The sequence below is a fragment of the Phasianus colchicus genome, chromosome Z (assembly GCF_987193195.1).
Source record: "Phasianus colchicus chromosome Z, bPhaCol1.hap1.1, whole genome shotgun sequence".
NCBI lineage: Eukaryota > Metazoa > Chordata > Aves > Galliformes > Phasianidae > Phasianus > Phasianus colchicus.
The window spans coordinates 48711080-48735205 of NC_143476.1; the positions used below are offsets into that span (position 1 = coordinate 48711080).

At 39.6% G+C, this 24126-nt stretch overlaps 2 protein-coding genes across 8 annotated transcripts in view; both read right to left on the reverse strand.

Moving 5' to 3' along the window:
- Positions 1 to 356: 356 nt before the first annotated feature.
- NXNL2 (nucleoredoxin like 2) lies at positions 357 to 12036 on the reverse strand. Its single transcript, XM_031605469.2, has 2 exons — positions 11510 to 12036; positions 357 to 855 (listed from the first exon to the last, which is right to left on the reverse strand). Exons 1-2 carry the CDS (start codon positions 11809 to 11811, stop codon positions 687 to 689), a joined length of 471 nt encoding a protein of 156 aa, XP_031461329.2. The 5' UTR covers positions 11812 to 12036; the 3' UTR covers positions 357 to 686.
- Positions 12037 to 13099: 1063 nt separating this feature from the next.
- Positions 13100 to 24126, reverse strand: part of SPIN1 (spindlin 1) — a 63708-nt gene continuing 52681 nt past the window's right edge. For all 7 annotated transcript variants that reach the window (XM_090132657.1, XM_090132652.1, XM_090132653.1 and 4 more), the window contains 3 exons: positions 20097 to 20350; positions 18895 to 19128; positions 13100 to 16944 (listed from right to left, as the gene is read on the reverse strand). In XM_090132657.1, coding sequence (XP_089988783.1) covers positions 16745 to 16944; positions 18895 to 19128; positions 20097 to 20350 — 688 coding nt within the window. In that variant the 3' untranslated portion in view covers positions 13100 to 16744. The remainder of the gene's footprint in view (positions 16945 to 18894; positions 19129 to 20096; positions 20351 to 24126) is intronic.

Sequence of the window (24126 nt, forward strand, 5' to 3'; positions counted from 1 at the left end):
ACAGGTCAAGAGACTACAAACCCAAATAGCAGGCAGACTAACATATGTACACTTGTACTGCTACAGATTGTGTGACCAAGAAGAAGCAGTGCCAAATTTAAAATTCCAGAGGTAAAGAAAACCCAGCAACTTACATAACCACCCCTCACAAAAAGTATGTTATCAGTACTTGAACATTAAACAGGTGTATTTTAATCATGTCATTTTCAGATTAGACTGTTAAAATAGACAAGACTTCAGATTCGTATACTTTAAATAATTTATTAAAGCAAATAATTTTGTTGATAAAATGTGATTATCATTAGAAAAGATTGACAACAAGAATAGCTTTGTAGATATATATATATATATATATTTTTTTTTTTTACAGATTTTGCAGAATAAGATATTTGCATAGATTTCACAGTGCTTCTTTACTGTCTAAAACAGCTTAACTTCCTGAAGTACTTCAGTATTATTAGGAACGCTTTGGTTTGTACTGACTACAGTAGATAAAACAATACAAATAAAATAGACATTGTTTTTGACTTGAAGATTATCTATTCCAGTAAGTCATAAAATACAATTTTTTTTTTCAAACAAAATTAAATAATACAGCCTTACTCTTCTTGTTCTGAAAATCACAAGCATTGTTCAAAAGCTTTACAAAATCTCCATGACGGCCTGTCTTGCTTGTCAACTTCTATTTAGCTAGAAAAATTCTGAAATATATCTGCACCCTCAAGCCAGTTCCGAAAACAGGATAGCCCTTTGTCTCTGATCTGTTTCCTTCCTTTGTCAGTAATCACTTCTCCGGTTTGTTTCACAATCACCAGTTTAGGAATTGCTGTTATGTTGTATTTCTTCTTCAGATCGCTGAGAGAAAAAAAAGTTAAAGACATCATTAGGGACCATTCTAAGAAGACAGCTAATTTCTTGTGAAAGGTATGCTGGTAACTACACATGGCAGAGCAGAAGCAATGACTGTCCAGACTCTTCAGAGTTTGAGGCATAGCACTGGGTAGTGTGGAGAGATGGAAAAGGCCCAACCAGAACCGAACATTTACCTGGTGAAACTTAGCTAAGGGAGCTAGGAGAGATGAAGCAACCTTCCCATCACTGCTCTTCATCACTGTCCATAGCCTCCAGAGAAATTGAAACTGAATCTTATGGACTATAAAGAGGTCAATTACAGTGTGACGTATCCTTCCATCCCATTTTTATTAGCCAGAACCAGTTGTCTTTTTTTGCTGGCTAGGAGGAAATACTTTACTTAACTTAGCATTAGCTATTTACTCTAGTATAAAGATGTTGTAATAAATCAAATCTGTAAAGAAGCATAATACTTTAAGCAGAAAAAAAAAAAAAAAAGCAACAGAAAAACACATTAAATTCCTTCAATGACACAAGTTGAACTCTCAACAGAAGAAAAACTGGCAAGAGAGGCCACATATCACCAACAGTGATCATTTCTTGAAATCAGGATATGGAAAAATCTGGACAGATTACAAATAACTATCTTGCCATCAACTGTTTTCTAACAAAACAGTTAAACTGCAAGTGAAAAAATTAAAAAGCCATACAGCAGCAAACTTCGTATTGATGGAGCAGGTAACTCAAGAAAAACTAGAGACAACTTTTGAAGGACAGAAAGACACAATCACAGAATTGTAGGGGCTGGAAAGGACCTCCAGAAATCATCTAGTCCAATCCCCCTGCCAAAGCAGGCTTCCTAGACCAGGCTCACAGACAGACATCTTGAACATCTCCAGAGCAGACTCCACAGCCTCTCTGGGCAGCCTGTTCCAGTGCTCCATCACCTTTACTGTGAAGAAGTTCTTACACACATTTGTGCAGAACTTCCTACGCTCCAGTTTGTGGCCAATTCCCCTTGTTCTATCACTGCACACCACTGAAAAGAGTATGGCCTCACGCCTTGGCCTCCCAGAACAGATAGATATTTATAGACACTGATCAGACCCCCCTCCGTCCTCTTTTCTCATGGCTAAACTGACCCAGGTCACTCAGTCTTTCCACATGAGAGGTACTCCAGGCCCTTTATCATCTTTGTGGACTTCTGCTGGACTCTTTCTAGGACATTCCTGTCTTTCTTGTACCGAGGAGACCAGAACTGGACACAGTACTCCAAGTGAGGCTTCACCAGGGCAGAACAGAGAGGGAGAATCACCTCCTTTCACCTGCTGGCCATGCCTTTTTTTTTTTTTTTTTTTTTTAAATGCAGAGCAGGAAGCCATTGACCTTCTTGGCAACAAGTGCACACTGCTGGCTCATGGCCAACCTCTCATCCACCAGGACACCCAGGTCCCTCTCTGCAGAGCTCCTCTCCAGCACATCATCCTCCAACCTGTACAGGTACATGCTGTTATTCCTTTACACTTGCTTTTGTTAAACCTCATCTGGGTCCTCCCTGCCCAGCTTTCCAACCTGTGCATGTCTCGCTGAATGGCAGCACAGCATTCTAGTGTGTCAGCCATTCCTCCCAGCTTCGTTTCACAGCATCCCCTCATCAAGGTTACTGATTAAGACGCTGAACAAGACTGGACCCAGAAACAACCCCTGGGGAACACTGCTAGATACAGGCCTCCAACTGGACTCTGCACCACCAATCACAATCCTCTGAGCTTGGCCAGTCAGCCAGTTCTCAACTCATCTCACTGTCCACTCATTTCTCCCACAATTCCTCAGCTTCATTTTAAGGATGTTGTGGGAGACGTTATCAAATGCCTTGCTGAAATCCAGGTAGACTACATCCACTGCTCTCTCCCCATCCACCCAGCTGGTGATGACACTGTAGAAGACAGGTTGGTCAAGCAGGACCTCCCTCTCGTGAGCTCATGCTGACTACTCCTGATATCCTCCTTCTCCTCCAATTGCTTTGAGCTGATGTCCTGAACAAGCTATACCATCATGTTTCCATGGACAGAGGTGAGGCTGAGTGGCCTTTAGTTTCCTGGATCCTCCTTCTTGCACTTTTTGAAGACTGAAGTGAGATTGGCTATCCTCCAGTCTTCAGGCACCTCTCCCATTCTCCAAGACGGTTCAGCAGTCACCTCTGTCAGCTCCTTCAGCCCATGTGGATGCAACCCATTGGTGCCCAGGAATTTACGTACATTGATCGTGCCTAGACACTCTCAGACCATCTTCTCCCTCACCTTCCATTCCCAAGACTCTCTAACTTACATCCAGGGTCCAAGATTCCCATGGGGGAGTCTTATCAGTGAAGACAGAAGCAAAGAATGCATTCAGTACCTCCACCTTCTTGGCATCCCATTACCAGAACAGCCACATTTCCCCCCAGTCTTCCTTTTACTGGGGACATACATTAAAAAGCCTTTCTTATTATCCTTTCTTTCCTTTGCCAGATTCAAATCCAGGTGGGCTTTAGCCTTCCTCACCACATCCCCAAAGGCCCTGACAACATTCCTACATTCTTCTCAAGTGGTCAGACCCTTTTTCCACATTTCATGTACCTTCTTCCCTTTGAGTTCATACATGAGCTCCTTGCTCATCCATACAGGTGTCCTGCCACCTTTCCCTGATTTCTTACTTGTACAGATGCACTGATCCTGATCTTGGAAAAAGTGCTGTTTAAATGCTGATCAGCTCTCACAGGCCCCCTTACACTCTAACCCTAGCCCACAGGATAGCTCCAAGTAGGTCCTGAAAGAGATCAAAATTGGCTCTCCTAGAATCCAGGGTAGCAATCCTACTTTTTGTTTTGCTTCTTCCATTCAAGATGCTGAACTCCACCATCTCTCGATCACTACATACAAGGTGCCCCTGACTTTCCCTAACAAGCCTATCCTTATTAGTAAGAACAAAGTCCAGTAACGCCCCCACCTGCATCAGAAAGTTATCTTCAACATAATGCAGGAACTGTCAGAACCACACATGCCTAGCCATGTTGCTTATCCAACAAATATCTGTATAACTGAGGTCCCCCATAAGAACTAGTGCCTGGGATCACGCTACTTCCTGCTGCTTGTAGAAGGCCTCATTCACTTCCTTTTCCTGATCAGGGGGCCTATAATACTCACCCACAACAGTGTCACACATACTAGCCTGCCCCTTAATTCTCACCCACAAGCTCTCCACTGCTACACAACCCACCCCCAGGTGGAGTTCAATACATTCTAGCTGCTCTCTCACATAAAGAGTAACTCCACCACTCTGCCTAGCCAGCCTCTTTCCTAAAAAGCATGTAGCTATCTATGACACCATTTCACAGTCATGTGAGCTGTCCTACCGCATCTCTGTGATTGCAATGATATCATGGACTTGCAACCATACAGAGATCTCTAACTCTTCCTGTTTATTTCTCACACTGTGTGCATTACTATACAGAAACATTAGGGAAGCAGCAGGTCCAAGTATCCCTAAAGGGATGCAAGAAAATTTCAGGTGAGGAATTTGCAACATATTCCTCTGAGGAGATCTCACAAGATCCTAAAGGACAATCCAGAAATTTTTCCCTGCAATATGCTAGAACATCATCTCCTAGCCCTTCTCTGTCCCACTGACTTCCACCCTCTCCCCCCATAAATCTAGTTGAAATCTTTGAACTACTTGCTCAACCCCAGTGAGCATCATTTTACCCTCTTCCTCCTTCTTACTTAGTTTAACACTCTTACACCTCCTGGACTAGGATCCCCTTTCCCCCTGAAGACACATGAGACCAATCCACAGCCATCAGGACAAGTGCAAAGTAAACTACTCCATGAGCAAAGAACTCAAAGCTTCTGACATAGCACCAGCCTTTCAGTCACTTATTCTAAGTTTTCCTACCCCACTCTTTATCCCTCACCATATCCCAGAAGGGAGAGAAGAAAATACTACTTGCACTCCCTCAACAAATGGCCCTAATGTCTTCTGATAACTTGCAAGCTTCCCTGAGTGACTTCATCACTGCCTGCCTGAACTATCAACAACTATCTGCTTTACAGAAAATGACTGTCCTGCACTGCTTTTCAAAGTGGGCAGAAACCGAGCACCAGAAAAACCAGACGATGGCGACAAAGCAAGCAATATCAGAATATAATCACAGAATCACCAGGGTTGGAAGGAACCTCAAGCATCATGAATCTCCAACCCCCCGCCACATGGAGGGCCACCAACCTCCTCATTTAATACTAGATCAGGCTGCCCAGGGCCTCCTCCAATCTGGCCATGACCCTCTAGGGATGGGGCATCCACAACCTCTCTGGGCAGCCGGTTCCAGCACCACACCATTCTCTCTGTAAAGAACTCCCTCATGACATCCAATCTAAATCTCCCCTCCCTCAATTTAAAACCATTTCCCCTTGTCCTGCTGACACCTACCCTTCCAAAGAGGTGACTCCCCTCCTGTTTGTAGGCCCTCTTTAGGTACTGAAAGGCTGCAATGAGGTCACCCTGCAGCCTTCTTTTCTCCAGGCTGAACAAGCCCAGCTCCCTCAGCCTGTCTTCATAGGGGAGGTGCTCCAGTCCCCAGATCATCTTTGTGGCTCTCCTGTGGGTTCCCTCCAACAGCTCTGTCTTTTTTGTACTGGAGGCTCCAGACCTGGACACAGTTCTCCAGATGGGGCCTCACAAGAGCAGAGTAGAAGGGGACAATCACCTCCCTGTCCCTGCTGGCCACCCCTCTTCCGATGGAGCCCACCATACCATTTACTTTCCGAGCTGCAAGAGCACACTGCTGGCTCATGTTAAGTTTTTCATCCATCAGGACCCCCAGGTCCTTCTCTGCAGGGCTGCTCTCAAGGACCGCTCCTTCCAGTCGATATAGATGCCTGGGATTCCTCCAGCCCAAGTGTAAAACTCTGCACTTTGCTGTGTTGAACCTCATCAGGTTCACCTGGGCCCACCTTTCAAGCCTGCTGAGGTCCCTCTGAATGGCATCCCTTCCTTCTCCCATGTCAACCGCACCACTCAGCTTGGTGTCGTCAGAAAAGTTGTTGAGGGTGCACTCGATTCCATCATTGATGTCATTGATAAAGATGTTAAAGAGCACCGGTCCCAAGACAGACGCTGCTCATTACCAGCCTTCACCCAGACATAGAGCCATTCATGACCACCCTCTGTCTGTGGCCTCTCTACCAATTTTTTATCCATCAAGTGGTTCTGCCCATCAGATCCACATCCCTCCAATTTGAAGATAAGGATGTGGTGGGGACCACGTCAAAGCCCTTGCTCAAGTCCATGTAAATGAGATTGGTCGCCTTTCCCTTGTCCAACAATGCCGTCACTCCATCACAGAAGGCTACCAGGTTGATTAAGCATGACCTTCCCCTGGTGAAGCCATGCTGGCTGTGTCTGATCACACACTCATTAGCATAGGCATTAGCATATTAGACATTATCTGTCCTCACTGAAACAAGGAGAAACCTTTAAAATCCTACATAAAATACAAGACCAGAGAAAGCATTCCTGAAATATTTTTCTTCTCATTTTTTGCAAGAAAAACCTTAAATAGGTAACGGATGCTGCTTTACCAGGTAATTAGCATCAACTTTCAGCAGAGAAATAATAAGGTCTAGCAACACAGGCTTGTTCAGACAACTCTGAAATAAAAACAAGCTACCAAGGATACCCACAGACTGTTTTCAAGTCTCCTAAAAAGGTAGGAAAAAAACCCAACCCAAAGCAAATTCATGCAAGCAGAATGAAAAAGGTTATCTCATATCAGTAGTAAGGTAAACAAGATGGAAGATGCACTGTATTGCTTCAGCAGACAATCAAATAGAGTATGATGCCTAACACAATTGTAGTACAGGCAGAACTGTGGAAACTGAAGGTAATTTGCCGTTGAGAATGGAAATAACAGTTTGCTTTCCTAAGGGAATGAGTACCCTAGCACAATATATTGTTTATGCAGCCCTAGACAGAAGGTTGCATGCATCAAACCAGACCGAAGCATGCACACAGATTCTGCTTACATTTGTGTGTAGGCGGTTGTACGACTAGACTTGAAGAATGCTCAGGAATGGATCTGCAGATATCACTTCTTCATCACCATGGATGTGTTAGAGGTATTTACAAAAGCATTTTAAAACCTGTTAGATCACCTATGGGGATCTCAGATGCTGTGACTCAGCTGTACAAAGAACACAGGCACCATCAGATGAACTAACAATGACAGTTTAATCACTAACCATAATCAGAAACATCCTGTGCCTCAAAGGAAAACTCAATTTTCTTGCAATACATTGAAGTGATAAGTAATGACATTTTAAAATATCAGCTGGAAGAAGATATTCCAAGGTGAAGCCTACAGTTATGTACTGTTTCTCACTGAGAAGAGAAACCTAAAATCCAAATAGTCAAAGAAGAAGAGAAAGCTATAAAAAAGGATAGCTGGGGAAGACCAGATGAGTAGCCTTTTCATAGTTAAAGAATATTTTAGCAAAATCCTTCAACTGTTACTTTTTGTCCATGCAAGATGGCCAACACAACACAAGATGACAACCTTCATTCACATACAAAATACAAAAAGATGAGAAAGATTATTTAAGAATCCTGGAAGTCACTGAAGTTTGTTAGGCCTTTGATTTTTAGGAGAATCTTATTGAGGAATGTTCGAGGGTACAAATATTTTACAGTATCAAGTACTGATTTTAGACTACGGTAGAGCTTATTTCTTTCATAGAAACCCACACAGTGCTGTGATTTGCATTTGGACCTAGAACAGTATTGGTAACAACACACCAGTGTTTTACCTATTGTTGAGCAGTACTTACACAGTCAAGTCTGTGTTTGTCATGCTGTCCTGCCAGTCAGGAAGCTGAGGGTGGGCGAGAGCCTGGTAAAGGACATGGCTGAGACAGTGAATCCCAACTGATCAGAGGAATCTCCCAAACCACATGACAGAGTCAGCAATAAAAGCTGGGAGAAAGAAGGAGAAAGTGGGGGGACATTTAGATTTCACTGGCATTGTCATCTTTTCATCATGTGTAATTAATCCTTGCTTCTCTGCAAATGGCTCAACATCTGCCTCTGGTAGGTTGTTGCAACTGAATTCCTTATTTTGCTTTGTTCGTGGACGCAGTTGCACTTCATCTTTAAAGCTGTCTTTACTTCAACACTATTTCAACAAGTTCCCTCCTCTCAGATTAATCCCTCTAGCCTCCACTGTGGAGGTGGAAAGGCAGCTAAGCGAACAAGCAGCAAGTGGTGCTTAGCTGCTTACCAGAGTTAGTGAATAATTTATATGACAATTTAAGATCTATCCATAAAAGGGTTCTTAAGAGACAGACAACACGTGACAAAGTTAATATCATAATGGAAACATATACAATACACTCATTCACTAGGTTAAAGTGATATTTAACAACACTTCAGTTTTAACAGCCTTCACTTGTCCAGTATTTTTCAAGCAAAAGTACTTCCATCTTGCCATGCTGCAATCCACAGCCATGTGTATTTTCTTTCAGCAGTGAACTTTCTGCACTGTTAAGCATTAGTCACTTAATGATATCAAAGATGCACACTGTAAGAATGGGATTCAATTTTAGGGTTCAGATTTGGGATCAGTTTAAACAGGTTACAACTCTTAATTACTTATAGATACTTCTCACTTGCCTTTTTCAGTTCCCTTGACACACTTCTAAAGATGCTAGTCCACATTCAAGTCTAAAGTTTCTAATATAAAATGTAAGCATATCCTTCCCCTTCCCATCATTTGGGACTGTTTGAATTCTAGTTTCCACTGATAGGAGCTTGCCTACCAGTCAGCTTGTAGAATGACTAGCACAGACAGCTACACAAAGAATGTCTGATTTCATAGTATAATTAGGTATAAACACAGCAGTCTCTTCACATATCATAATGAACACAGCAGTCCCTATTTACTAACATCTGTTGTTAATATATTCCCCTTTACTCCTTCTCTAGCTTTCTATTATTCCCATTCCTCTACTGCTCCTTTTTTTCTAGGATGTCTTTGTCCCATCTCTGCAAGAACCTAAAGCCTGTGCCTGCAGCAGCAAAATCCACATCAAAACTGCAAGCAGTCAAACATCAGGAGTAATATCTCCTACTAGTCATGTCATAGGTTATCTACTGCAGTAAAAGTAAACCTTTTTGCCATCTCTGAGAAAACAGTCAGGACTGGCAGCACAGAAGAGTCCTGAGATCTTGCTGTGAATTCACTTTTTTGCTTCTCCACAGGAACGTACGTTTTGCCCACTACCTTATAGGCTACTTCTAAACAGGAAGAAATTCAGCCCCATGAAATGTTGTACCTCCATGTGTGAAAACCTTTTTATCCAATTTCAAGTCAGCTTTTTTGTCCTATAAGAGACACTAGTCTAAGTTGCAGATTTACACACAGAAGTCACCAGCTAGAACACTAACTTCATTGTAGACTTTGAGAGAAAGCACGAAGGAAATCAACTTGAATGACTTACAATGGAATTTTTAAAAGGTTAATGAATAAAGATTAATAAATACACAAAATGTTAAAATACCAACTTGATATAATTTAAAACTGTGTTCTTACTTGAAACTGAAATAAATGGCCAGAACTACGTCTGGACAAGTTGGATGCACTTGTAAAATGTTTACAGTGATTCATAAATATCTCTGAAACTGAATTGCCAGCTAATTCAACCTAGGCTTCTTAAGCATTTTCACACAACTCTTTATTGTAAACAAGGAACAGCTTCAAAATCATTTTATTTTCCTATTTCCCCATACTTTGTTCTTCCATTATACATTTTGACCCCTGACTGCACAAACCATATTTCACTACAGGTATCTGAAGGTCACTAGAGTCTGAAAAGCTGATTAGGTTGCCTCCATACTTCCATTCCACATGACTTGGGCACGTCATAGCACAGTTCGAAATAGAACCCTAATCCACTCAGTCTGAAGCTGTAAGCACATTCCAGTGACCTATGCTGGATGAAGTGACTTCAGGTATTACATTTTCTTCAGGAAGTTGGCCCAAATTCTACTAGTGTTAAGCAGTTACTGAATACAACTACTGCCTGGGAAGCATTTGGAGAGCTATGAAAAAGTATTTTTAAATCTATTTCTGAGTTCATGGAAATTGCCATTAAAAAAATAAAGACATAACATTAAGTGGTTTCTTTATAGCACTAGGTGACATCCAGGAATGATCCAAGGAAGGATGACATAATTCCTGGGATCAGGTTGTTCACTCTTGTGGTTGTCAAGGTACACCAAACAAGCAACTCATTTCCTGACTTCACTGACTGAAACATCGCTGTTCTTATAAGACAACATATGGACCACCTGTACCTTTACTTTCATTATTTAATACATTTTTTATATATAACTTTACATGGATAAACTAAATCTACTGCTTTACCTAATCCAAAGCTAAGGAAACATTTTCAGCCTACAGAAATTTCAGCGCCCTCCCCCCTCTTCTCCAGTACCTTCTGTGTGCCCCCTTAATCTAGAATTCTTCTGAGGAACTAAATCATGTTTCTGGGTAGTCAAAATGCATATATATCTTTAATTTTTGTCATCATAACAGTCCTTGTTTTGTCCCTCACCCTACTCTTCAAACATGCTCATATCTCCTCCTTTTGTTGTTCTGCTGAGCAAACTGCCTACAGTAATGTCCATTTAAAAATATATTACCACAGGAATTTTTTGTCCCTTTTTATCAGCTGAATTTGTTTTTTTACCAAGCTGCGTATCTCAAATTGTTTATAAACATGCCTTAACCCTGCGGGCAGCTCAGCAGCACAGAGCCACTTGCTCACTATCCCCTGGTGGGGTGGGGCAGAGAATCATAAAGATAAACATACAGGAACTCATAGGTTGAGATAAAGACAGCTTTCTAGGGAAAGCAAAAGCCATGCGCATCAGCAAAGCAAGACAAGGAATTCATCTGCTGCATCTCATCAGCAGGCAGGAGAACAGGGTCATTACAAGTAACTGCTTCCTGGGAAGGCAAACACCGTCACTCTGAATGCCCCTGCCTCCTTACCTCATCCCAGCTTTTACTACCACACACGTGGTATGTGAAACCCATTTGGCTATCACGGGTCAGCCCCCCTGGCTGTGTCCCCTCCCGGCTCCTTGTGCACTCCTGCTGTCAGGGCAGCGGAAGTAGAAAGGTCATTGACTTCGCATAAGCACTGCCCTGTAACAACTTAAAACATCTGTGTCCTACCACCGTTTTCATCAAAAATCCGAAGTACATTATCAAGCAAGCCTCTATGAAGAAAATTAACTCCATCCCAGCCAAAACTATGGCAACGTTTGCTCTCCCTTCAGTTCGTCGGCAACGAGTTTTGCTACTCCTTCACTCTTATTTCTTTCCAGAGCGCTGCCAAATCGGGCAACCCACAACTACCGCTGTGCTGGAAAAGCCTAGATAGAGAGCCAGCAGCAGCCCTGCCCAGAGGACAGAACGATGAAAGCAGCAGAGGGCTGATGCGGCCAAAATCCCGCAGGACAGGGAAGCACCAATCAGGGCTGCACAGGGATCAGGCAGAGGTACGGGAAAGTCCTTATGCCGGAGAGGGGGATGCGAGCCGGCCCCCGCGGTACTCACTGCTTGTAGGGGTCGTGGAAGGGCAGAGCCAGCCAGTCGCCGTGCATGGAATGCATGTAGCCCAGCATTTCCTCGGCACTGTGGTCAGAGGAGATGAAGACGACCTCGAATGGCGCGGGCGGCTGGCTCTCCTCCAGCAGCTCGGTATAGAAGTCGCAGAGCACGGGGGTGAAGTCGCGACAGGGCGAGCACCAGCCGGCCGAGAAGTAGAGGCCTACCACCTTGTTCTGCAGTGCCTCCTCGGGGTCCACGCTGCGGCCGTCTTTGCTGACCAGCAGCCGCCCGCTGAACACGTCCACCATGCTGCCTCTGGGGGGGACACCGTGGAGCAAGGTGCGGCACGGGCGCGGTGAACGTGCACGCTCCGGGGGCGGCACTGGGCTTGGGCACTCACGCCGTCTGGAGAAGCATCTCGACACACATGCAACCTCCGCCCCCCCGCCTTTGCCGTCACCATCAGCGACACTACACGAACTTCATCCCTTACGTCTGCGCTCAAGCTCTACACCCACCCCGCCCCGACAGGCAGCAGAGCTGGCCAATGGCCGCGGCAGGAGGGCGTGGCCGCGCCCCAGCCCCGTCCGTGCTGAGGGGTGACGGCCTCGAGGCGAGCTGGGTGATGGAGGGCAGTGGCTGTGCCCGCAGGGCGGTGGGAGTCGTCCCCGAGAGGTGAAGGTAACATTTCGCTCTCACCTGGGCGGAAGTCGCATCCCCGTCAGCTTTAGAAAGCTTCTAAAGTTTGATTAAAGGGACATGGTTGGGGGTGATAACCGCACCTGGCACATTGTGTCATATTCAATAATTGCACCGCGTCCTGTTGGAAGAGAATATATCTTAAACCAAGACTGACCAATACAAGTGCTGCTATTTCTTTTGGATACTTTGGGCTCAAATTATGGAGCTACTACCACAGAAAACATTAAAACTGGTCTTTACAGTTGCTGGTCCTACTTTTTTCAGCTGCAGAGCCTCAAAAATCTATTCTATTCTGGGAAAAGACAAGAGTTGTGATCAATGTACATCGTGACTGAAGTACCAAAAACCAATACTAATCATAATGTGTGTAGTTTGACAACAAAGTCCTCAGTGAAGGACTTAGACAAATGTCTCCTAAACATCTGCCATCAGCTGTGAGAACTGCAATATCAGAAGTCAAATCATAGAATCATAGAATGGCTTGGGTTGAAAAGGATCACAGTGATCATCAAGTTTCAACCCCCCTGCTATGTGCAGGGTAAATGTTCAGATTTATCTGTTACAGGAAGAAACTGAGGACAGGCCCCTCACCCCTTCCTTCTGAGGTCTCTTTGAAGTGTTTTCTTCCCTTGGCTTGGTTAGTTACTCTCACCTTTTGTCTTGAGAGAACAAGAGAAGGAATCACTTAAAAAATTGAGCAGAAATAGCACTGCAGTATTATTTCTATGTGTGTTTTTGTAACTGTTTAGATGGATCAGTTTGATTTGAAGCATGCATCCACATATCAGCATACATTGCTCAGTATTGATTAGAAAACTTTAAAAAACTACTTTTTCACTCACAATCTGAGAACACATCGCTACATTTTGTTCATGAGAACAGAGTTTACAGTCATATGTTGCACATAAAGGGTTTATTTTAAATGTTTTAAGGATAGAGTTACATCATAATTATAAAAATTACTTACAGAATTAAGTAACAGATTTAAAGTGTTTATACTTCTAAATGCAGAGAACAGAGAACTGTCTACATTGTTCAAAATAAAATAAAAATAATGAAACCAAGCTCTAAAGATGAAGTCATTACCTAATTTTAAAATGTGAACACGAAGACCTTTGAACTATACACATACCAAGAACCATCCAAATTGCACTAATGATGTAAAATACAAAAAACACAGCATTTTCAAGGAACCAGAAACTGTTTTTACTGTCATTCTTTTCCCATAAGCAATTAGTTAATTTTCTGAAGACAAAGACTTCATTTTTAATTCTTTTTTAAAATTAAATTATCTACCTGTTTCAATAAAAAGGGGTTTTCCTATGCTTCGTTCCAACTTAGTTTAGGGTTTGGCACTCAAAAAAAAAAAAAAAAAAAAGCAGTGTTTTACTGATTCGGTGTGACTTTATTTATTTGTTAACAGAATACACGGTCCCTTTAAATGCTGTATGACACATACAACTGGAAAAATTACCTTCTGTTGGCACTATGCTTGTCTCACCGGTGCATTTAATCCTACTAACAACCATTAAAACAGCACAATAAGCAAACTCACAAAAACTGAACACAAAATAAAAACAGAACAAAACCAAAACCTAAACATTTTTAACATGCATCTTTAGTTTGTTACATTGAACATTCTAACCCTCTAAGCATGCAAAAAATGATGGTCTGCATTTAACTTTTTTTCCTTTTAAAAAGTTTTACATGGCAGCCTGACATCACACACGCACACACACACAATATACAACAGTACTACAGCAGGTAAATGTGAAAGGCCAATAACTTTTATACAAAGATCCACGGCCTGTGCCATCACAGGCCCTACGTAATTTTGGAAAGTAATGTTGAACCCCTAGAACAAGGAACCAACATTCAGTTACCAGGGTAACGCAAGCACTGCATGCAGATCTGAAACATGAGCCTAAAACAAAGCCCAGAGAAGATGGGCAGGGTGTGGAATTAGTCTCAAGTCTCAAAAAGGTGGTTTAAGCTACTGAAAAAAAAAGAAAAGAAAGAAAAAGGAAAGAAGAAAAAAATGAAAAGAAATACCCATACAATAGCCAATGGGGACATCTAAAAACAACCATAAAATTTACAGTTTATAGATTATACTCTAATTGGCAGAATATGTGGTGTATTAAAGTGGCTTGCAGACAACCCACAAATGCAAGCCTAATGCTAAAAGTGTTCTGGTAGATCTAAACCTCAGATCTTTCAAAACAACACATTCCTCAGACCTATAGCCCCCAAATCAGTGTACTAAGTTATTCATGTGTCTTGTGTGTCATCAATACACTCACTCATTCTTGTGCCAGAAATATCAACTTGGGCTCATGGAGCCAGGCTCAGCTTTGAGATTTACATGCAGGACTCTTAAGAGTCAATAGAAAACACATATAACAGATCTGCAGGATGAAAACATTGTGTTGCAAATCTGCTCACTTTGTTCAAAATACAAGGAACATTTACTCAGGTACCTAGTGCTTAAGGACTGCATTGAGAAGCTATTCACTATAAGACAATAGCCTGCCTTTGGTTGCCCATGATGAAATAACTGGACATAATGCAATATAATGCAATGGACAAAGAATTAAGGTATCATATTTATATGGTGAGTATTTATTACAATTCAACAGTATAATGAGGCACAAGCCTTAAGGCTAAAATATGAAATCAAGCAAAAAAATGGACAGAAAGGGGCTTAAACCACCGAGTCTTCGGTATACCCAATCTGAGATCACACAGACTTCTGATCTCTGATTAACAACATATCTCCTGCATCCTTCCACTAATGGCATAAGGGTGGATTTCAGAGTGCATGTTCCATCAACAGCGCTGTCTTCACAAAACTGCACTTTCATGAAGCAGTTCTTTGAAACTTGCAGAGCTCCGCCTTTGTGTAACATGACAATTTTGTTGCTGTGCTGATCGTTGTTGCCATTCTTATGCTTTCAAAAGCTGCCACAGTTACAAGAACAAAAAAAATAAAACAAATAAAAAAAAACCCCAAACAAACAAACAAAAAAACAAAAACACCCCACCGACAACCCTAATCTTCATTTGCGACTATCCTGCAAGGTTACAACTGTGAAAGGATTTTGCTGCTGTGGGCTGCTAGGTACTTCCACAATCTAATGCAGACGGCTGAACCACTGAGACTGCCTGTAGCTTCCATGAGACGGCACACCACTGGCATGCAGAACTGTAGTGTTCACAGAATGAAATTCAAGTAACAGCATATCTCAAAGTAAGTACAATCTACACCACAAAGGGCAACAACAGATTTAAGCTGTGGATTTGTCTGGATACTCCTAATGTAGAAAAGCCAGAGAAAGATTAAGTTGGGAAGGTGCCTTTTTGAATCAAAAATGGTTAGAAACAAACAAAAAAAAAAAAAAAAAAAAAAGAAGAAGAAAACAAAACAACAACAACAAAATCAAGCAAACAACAGAATGCAACAGACTGAGCAGAAGGCAACAAATGCCCTTCCTTCTCTACAATTAAGTCTTCAATAAAAAATGATTCCTGTACCCTCCACTCCCCTTTGAGACTGTATTTACCACATAAAATACAACCATTGTTAGGCATCTAATCCACACATTCAGGTTGCTAGATTTTGGTATTAGATGAGAGACTACTGATTGCCAATGCGTAGTCTAAAGTCTTCTGAAGTAGCATACATATATACTGGTAAACTTGTGGCACCAAGCACTTGTGTTTTGCTAATAGAGTGAAATAAACAAATAAAGAAGTACAACATTTAGGACTGAAGGCAGCCTTGTTGCTTGTATTTTACTGGTTCCTACAACTTGTAAATACAGGCTATTAACCTTGCATTTTCTAGTTAACTGGTTATACTGATTAAATATATTTTTATAGTTTTAAGACTTTTCACTGAAAGGTGCATAAGTCAAACACTTGATATTCTACAGCCATGTGACTACTAAAAAATGCACAAGTATTTCCATGTACTGCAAATTCTTAAGAAGCTATATTTAAAATAAAGTGTAGAAACACAGCAGACTGGTGTTACTTGGGTTAGGCACTCCTTAGTGCAGCACAAATCATTCAAACCTTTCAGTAACATCAATTCTGTCCCAACCCTGAAAACAAGGACTGCCAGTAGCCAAGAAATTAAATTTAATGTTATAAAAGAAGGTATATCAAAATATCAAACTACACTTGCATGAGGTGAGTGCAAAGTTGAAGACTGTTAAAATCTATGAAAAAATTTAGATTAAGGACTACAATACTAGATCAACTTTACACAGCCTGAATTTGCAGCTGTTTTTTCCTCTTAACTCCCTCCTGCTGAGATATACTGACTTCCTCCAAGAAAAGGAGTTCTTTTACACAAAATGTGTCATGTTCACATAATTTTTTTCCTATTATTCAGAACAAAACAGTTTTGCTGGCAGAGATTGTGGGTTCGCAGGGACATTTAAGCTTTCATTAAACTGGAAAGCAGTCAAGTCTTTGTGTCTACAAATTTTACATTTAATAGTTCCACAAATTTGGCAGAGTTCACAATGATGTCTAGGATGTCTTCACCAAATCGTAGACATAAATATGGAAATCATCATCAAACTTGATGAAATAGACAGATGGTTTGGCTTCAACTTGATGAATGACCATGCCAGTCCGTTTTGAGCCATCTTCTTTGGCATATTCCACTTGTTTGCCTACCAGGCTGTCCACAACTTCACCTGGTTCCCGTTCTGCAGGAGGTGAATCATCTGTAACACAAAACCAGTGTACTTTGGTAGGCATGGATGGAATTTCAGTATGGAAAATAACATCAAACTCATCTGCAAAACCAGTAAGAAACTATCAGAACTGTTAAATTAATTACCAGTGTACTTCTGAAACGTACAGTTGCATATGTTTTTAGCCTACCAATAATTCAACAGTTCAATTTTACAAAGTCAAAAACAGCACTTTTGATTGTTTAATCTTTAATCAAAAAGGTTTACATACATGTTATCAAAAATGTTTGTGGATTATTGAATTTAAGCTACCAGCAGGAACAAGACTGGATCTCATCAGCAGCCCCATCTACCCCCTACACACATATTATGCGATGTTTGAATATATGCAACAAGCACACCTCCAAGATGTCTAACAGTAACCTCTTTTTGTTAGAGCTTTTGATTTGACGTTGGAATTGATAATCATTACTAAAGTCTAACCATATTATTTGCTTCGCTAGCAAAATCTACCCAGAAGTACCCTTATATTTTTTGACAATGTCTATGCCACATGTGGATGCAAAAAGACAAGTAAATTACAGAACAAATACAATAAGTAGTAATAGCAGTGTACTGGAGAATTGGAAGCTAGCCTCACCAAAAAACCCACATTCTTTCTCTGCTTCTTTTATGAAGTTTCTCTGTAAATGTACAGTTCCTCCATAAATGCATCATCACAAATAGTTATCATTCTCTCAAAATCAGTTTTATGTGAAGTATTTGTTGATAAAACGTAAGCTAACACATTTTAATTAGAAAGAATTTTGCAGTATTTACACAGTTTTAGTATCAAAAACAGTATTTTTCCCTTACAAAAAAAAGCTTAAAAGAAGTTACTGACATTTTTGTGTCCTCATATACACAAAGACAAGTAACAACCTAAGCTTGAGAAAATAAAAAGAAACTTCCCTAAGTTATAGTTCTAACACTATGGCAAATTCTACTCTATCCTATATTCTTGAACGGTAATATTCTGCAAAAATTCTTCATGTTAATAGGAAAAGCCACAAAAACTTTCACTTCAAGAAACAATGAAAAAATACTCCCCTAATCTACCGGTTTTTTTTCCTTCATTTTGCAACATGTGAAAGAAAATAAATTTTCAATAGCTTAAGTGCTTCTTTTCCCCCATAAACTACTAAAAGGTTTTCCACTTTGAAGACTTACCACAGCTAAATTAAACTGCTTCAGAAATACAAATCAAAAACAATCTCTGTGAGCTATAATACCTCTTTCCATACAAGAACAATAGTGGAAAGCTTCTGGTTTATCAAGTTTCTAATAAAAACTCCAGACAGAACCTCTTCCATAGTAGCAAGAACATATTTTCAAAAGTTAAGAATAATTATGGAAAACAGCTTTCCTCTACTTACTGCATACTCCTCTGCTGATTAAAAATGAAATTTTTCAATAGTTATAAGAATTATTTTAACATCACCTGCAAACTTAGTGTTCTTTTGAGTACTGTGTCCAGATCACTTATAAAAACACTGAATAGAACTGGCCCTAAAATGGAGCCTTGGGAACCCCAACAGTCTAATGTAACCCCATTTACTACAACTCCTTGACCCCAACACACCAGCCAACTGTTCATCCACAAATTTGCTTTACTCCTTAAGCAGAGGATCTCAACTATGTAGTTGCCAAATGCAATCTCCATGCAACCCAAACCCTCTATAATCAAATTTAGAATTGCATTCACAATCAGCTCTAGCCCAGTCTAAAATATGTCCAGAACTGTATCTAGAGTGAGCGAGCAGTTTTTAAGCAGATGAATAAACAAACCACCCCCACAACTTCTCAGATTAACAGAACTGCATTCATACAAGATCATGTCCATGACAACAAACTCCCATGTCCATAAATTAACCAAAACCAAACACTTATGGAAATAGATGATTTTTTCCAGAAGAAAAAAATGCTAATGAGCCTACTTACTTGAATCAGGCATGATGCGAAGGTCACCCTCTTTATAATCATCTAAGAGTTGGTACATGTACAAGACAGGATCTTTCTCATAGGTAATATAAAACCATGTGTTCATAATAGGAGCTCGAGCCAAGACCATCCCCCTCCATTCATCTTTTGAGCCATCTTCTGTCTCAAACATATGTTCCACAGCTTTGCCAATCATTGTGTCTGCCAGGTGGGCATCACTAATTCGAGATGAAGCTGCAATGATAGCATTCCATAAGTTCATTCAAAAGCACAATTATATGCCACTGTGAAAAACAGGTTTTTTTTTCATGATTCACAGAGATTTTATTTCAAGTTAGTCAATTCATATACAAAGCAAACACTGTCCATTCCAGAGAGTTTACTTAGTGAAGAAATGCAGAATTTTACTAGTGTGGTCAAAACAGTACATTGTTGTATTGCTCACACACAGAATCATAGAATCACAGAATCATAGAATGGCCTGGGTTGAAAAGGACCACAATGATCATCTAGTTTCAACTCCCCTGCTACGTGCAGGGTCACCAACCACTAGACCAGGCTGCCCAGAGCCACATCCAGCCCGGCCTTGAATGCCTTGCTCAAGATCAAATAATCACAATGCACTCTACTGCATTACCAGCATAGGTCACAGCAATGAAAACTATTTGTATTTTAGCTACATATTGGGCAGTGAGTACTCAGGCAAGCAAGAAAAGGAAGAGAAGCCTAACAGAGAGCAGTTCAAGGAAGGTGAAGTCTTTGAAAATGTTTCCTGCTGTTATTAGAAATACTTAGGTAATGTACAGAAGGAAAAATATCAGTTTCAGACATACTACACACAACATAACCAAGATCACCTAGAGTTTAAATTTTAATGGAAAAATCAAAGTTAACTTTTCATAATCTTGTTATGGAAAGACACTAAACAAAACCCATAGAATGTTCTATATGCTATTTAGAGACAAAAAAAAAAAAAAAAAAAAAAAAGTACTACTGGATTCTCTGTTATTGTCAGATCTTTGTGAAATCAGAAAATTTAAACGGAACATTTAAGACTACTTGCCACATGACAAAAAATAATTAATAAAATCTAAGTAATCAGATGTCATCTTGGGGATGCCGGGAATCACTGAGAGAGAACATTCAAAAATAAGTGTCAAGTTATATGTGTGTATTTGGGAAAAAAAAAACCAAACACTTACCAACTCTGTCTGGAAGGACTTCAAGTGCAGAAACCCTTTCATCTTTGTGCAGCTCTAGTCCATACACACAATCAAATCCATCATACTTTATAAGATAAAGAGAGGGATTTACAGGAACTTGGTCAAGAACTGTGCCCTTCCACTGTGTTACAGGTCCACTTCCTTCTTTCCATCCATGCTGTATTCTGCAGCCTACAATGTTTCTTCGTGGCTGAGAAATAGGTTTGCTTGGTCCCACATTGTTTCTGTGCTTTCTGTACACAGACACAAACATAATATTAAATAAGCACATATTCAAAATTCTACTCTGGATAAGAAGTGTATACTTTGTCTACAACTTAGTGTATCTTAGCAAAATAAAAGTATCAAGCTTACTACGCTATGCTGGAAAAAAAAAAGAAACAACCAACAAAAACATACTGAAGAGTAGTGGATTACTCCCAATAACATTTTAATGAGAGTTTTGTAATTGTATACCTAGAACTAGTTTGCTTAAGAGCAAAACAGTTACGCTGACTATCAACTCACCTGATCACATCTCAAAGCACAGTACCTCACAGAACTTTACTATCTCGTTTCTCTCCCTTGTGAACAGTAAACCTAAATCCCTTATACTAGGATGAAGAAATGAGTGGAAGTAGTACTGGCAGGTGACTAAAATTCTTCTAAGGCGTTTTTTTCTCCTATAACCTGTGTTTTCAGATGAAGAATGTTTAGCTTCCTTCTTCACTTATTTTGGTGTCGAAGTATTTTTAAAGGTATGTCAGCAGTAACATTCCTCTAGCATTCCTCTTTATTGCAACACCGTTAAAATTTTATGTAATGGTAATGGCAATAGAAGGCACACTTCTTAGTGCACTAAACATTTTTCTGCTTTTCTTGTTTTCAGGGAAGTTGTATGAAAATTCCTTCTGGTGAATATCAGCAACCATGTAAGCTATTTGACAAAACACTGAATGCTTCATGCAAATTTTATTCTATACTGTTACTAAAATCACCAATTGACCATGTGTATTTTAGCATTTTAAAATACACATTTTAATTCTTAAAATGATTATTTAGAGGGGTGACACATCAAAATACTAGTGAATCTCAACTAATACTAAAATAATTGTTTTGATTAGTTACTACCTGTTACATTTTTATGGCAAACATGCAATAACATTTTTAAAAGCAACATCTAAAGAATGAAAATAGCTTGCAAACAAAACAATTTTTTTTCCTTAAAGACAGCAGTAACTGAAGAGAAAGATGATGAGAGCTCACAGAGCAGTGTGTGTATGATACAGATACAAAGAGGACAACAGTCAAATCTCAGTCCTACAGAATAAGGCACTCACTATACGAAACTAGAATGCATAATGCTGAAGATGTAATCCAAATTCTATCAAAAACGAGATGTATGATTATTTCATCAGCTTATTATTTCATCAGCTTGTTCTACCTCCAGAAAAAGACCTTAGCAGAAACTTCAGTAGTAGAATTTAACAAAATTCCCCTTTTGTGATTAGACTTTTTCAGCAAGAGAAAGCTACAGTGTTTGTAGTCCTAACTTCTGAGAGCATAAATAATTATAAACTATCAGTTACAAGGCTCTTTCTCACAGTTGGTTTTAATTTATTCTGAAACTAGAATGCATTTTCAAACTCTTGCTCAAGGGTTTTTTTTTTTTTTTTAAATTATAATGGTCTCAGTAATACTTTATTGTGACTGAGATGAGACAACAAAATGAGTTTTACGTTTACTTAGTTTTAATGAATCTTAGTTCCATTTAAGACAGAATAAAACAATGTAAAAAAACCTGAAAGTTACAATAACATTAGTTTGTTATGTTTTTAAGTGCTACTAGTTATCTAATTCTTGAAAAGTTTAAAGATACTGTTCAATATCAATTTTTGCTTTCTACCTGTAAAGCACCTGGAAATGTTTAAAGTGAAACAATTAAGTGAAAAGCTTCACAGTCATTCTAAATAATATGATGAAAAAATACTGCAAAAGTGAGTTCAAACTACCTTTTAAAATGCCTTGGAGAGAGCAAAAAACATTACAAATGTAGTTACAAGTCAAACACCAGCCAGATCAAGTTGTTTTTGAAGGCTGTTGTACTACTGAATTCTTGTTGTACTACTGCCATTCACTCTCATTTGCAGTATTTTTTAATGTAAAAAATGAGAGCTTTAAATTAGTAAATTTCCAAGGAAAATTTATATTTTCTTACATGTGAACATGTGGTAAGAAAAAATGTGTGGCTTTTTTAAGTAACAGCAACCAATTTATTTTCATCCAAGACAGAAAGTAATGAACCCAAGTGATACCTTAACAATATGCTGTTTCTGTAATGCACCCAGTAATAAAAATATACACAACCTCTGAGATGCTATATCCAGAAGACCCAAAATGTTTACCTCTATTAGAATTCTCTTCAAAAATTCCACTCAGATTCTCATATTGAGATAACAATTTTTCTAGATACATACAATGCATGGAGTTAAGCAGACCAAAAAATAGCAAGCCCTAGAAATAGTTCTCAACACATCAAACATATCCTCAGTGTGTTTCAGATCCTCTTCTGTATCTTGAAGGCATTAAGCTGGTAAAGAAAACCTAGTTATGAAAAGGCTTCATTATCGAAACCAGGTTTGTGAGAGTACACAGGCAGAAAGAAATCTTCCTACTTCTTCAAATTATGCTTAGATGGTCCTCATACAAACTTTCATTTTGCATGTGCTATCAGGAAAAACAGTGTACTGCAGAACTACTTACGATTGGCAGCTGAGAAACATTACTTTAGAACTGTGCTTACAAGACAAATTGGTATTTATAAAAGGAGCATGGAAATTTCCAATAGTCTATCAAGTTATCCATTTAATTAAGTTTCGAAAAAATTTAAATTTTTTTCAGCTCTCAGAGAAACATGAGTTAGAACTAGGGAAAGAAACAGCAAAGGATGAAAGAAAACCATACCCCTAAGATTTGCAGATAAAAAACAACAACAAAAAAGCATAGCTGCAAAAGAACTGGCAAGAAAACTCTGCAATTGTTAAGTGCAGCACAACAGCAATGGTCCAAATAATTTCAGGCTTTCATAGTATGAAGAAGAAAAACTATTAAAAATAGGACCCCGAACTTATTACAATCTTATTATAGACTACCACCAATAGCAGAATGGCAATGAGACGATTATTATTAGCTACTTTTCACAATATTCAGACTCACAAAACTCACTATTCAGTTGCAAAATCTTATGATGCTGCAGGAGCCAAGATTACAAGGTGGTTTAAAGTGAGATCAGAAATGCAAAAGGCTAGGTTCACTGATAGTTAAACTGTAGGTACAACCTGCACCCTGAGATCCTCAAATTGCAAACTACAAGAAATGTGGGGAGAAGAAAGGATTGATACATACATCATTTCTTGTACTCTTTTCTTAAGTACCAAGAGTGGAAAAAGAATGAGATCTGAGAGACTACTGACTGATATGGTGCTAATGAGGTCAGATTCATATTCACAGCAATCGTCACTATCCACTGACATCATCTGGAAGATCTGTCCTTATGCAACTGAGCTATAACCATGGCTGAATCCTTTCCAAAAGGCTCAACAGTTGACTACCACTTAGTGATGACTTCAGAAGAGTAAACTGCACTGCTCATATGATCACTTCCTTAAATCATGCTCTCTTACATACTTTTGGGTCTTCCCTCTGCCACAAAAATTCTGTAGCATGTATGAAGTCTCCACTATGGCCTTAACATACCAATAGGCTTGTTCCTCTTGTTTTGTATTAAATGAGGAATATAAAAGTCATGATAACTAAATTAACAACAAAGTATGCATTACTAACTTACTGTCTACTATAACAGCTCAGAGTATTATAAGCACACATTTTTACAGAATCATCCATATCTCACTTTCTTACTGTAAATTACGCATGTAAACAATTCTCTGCTAGTCTCTCTTACTCTCAGATAAGTCAGTGAACAGCACATATCTTCGTTTGGCACATAAAACCTTCACTAAATGATCCAGAA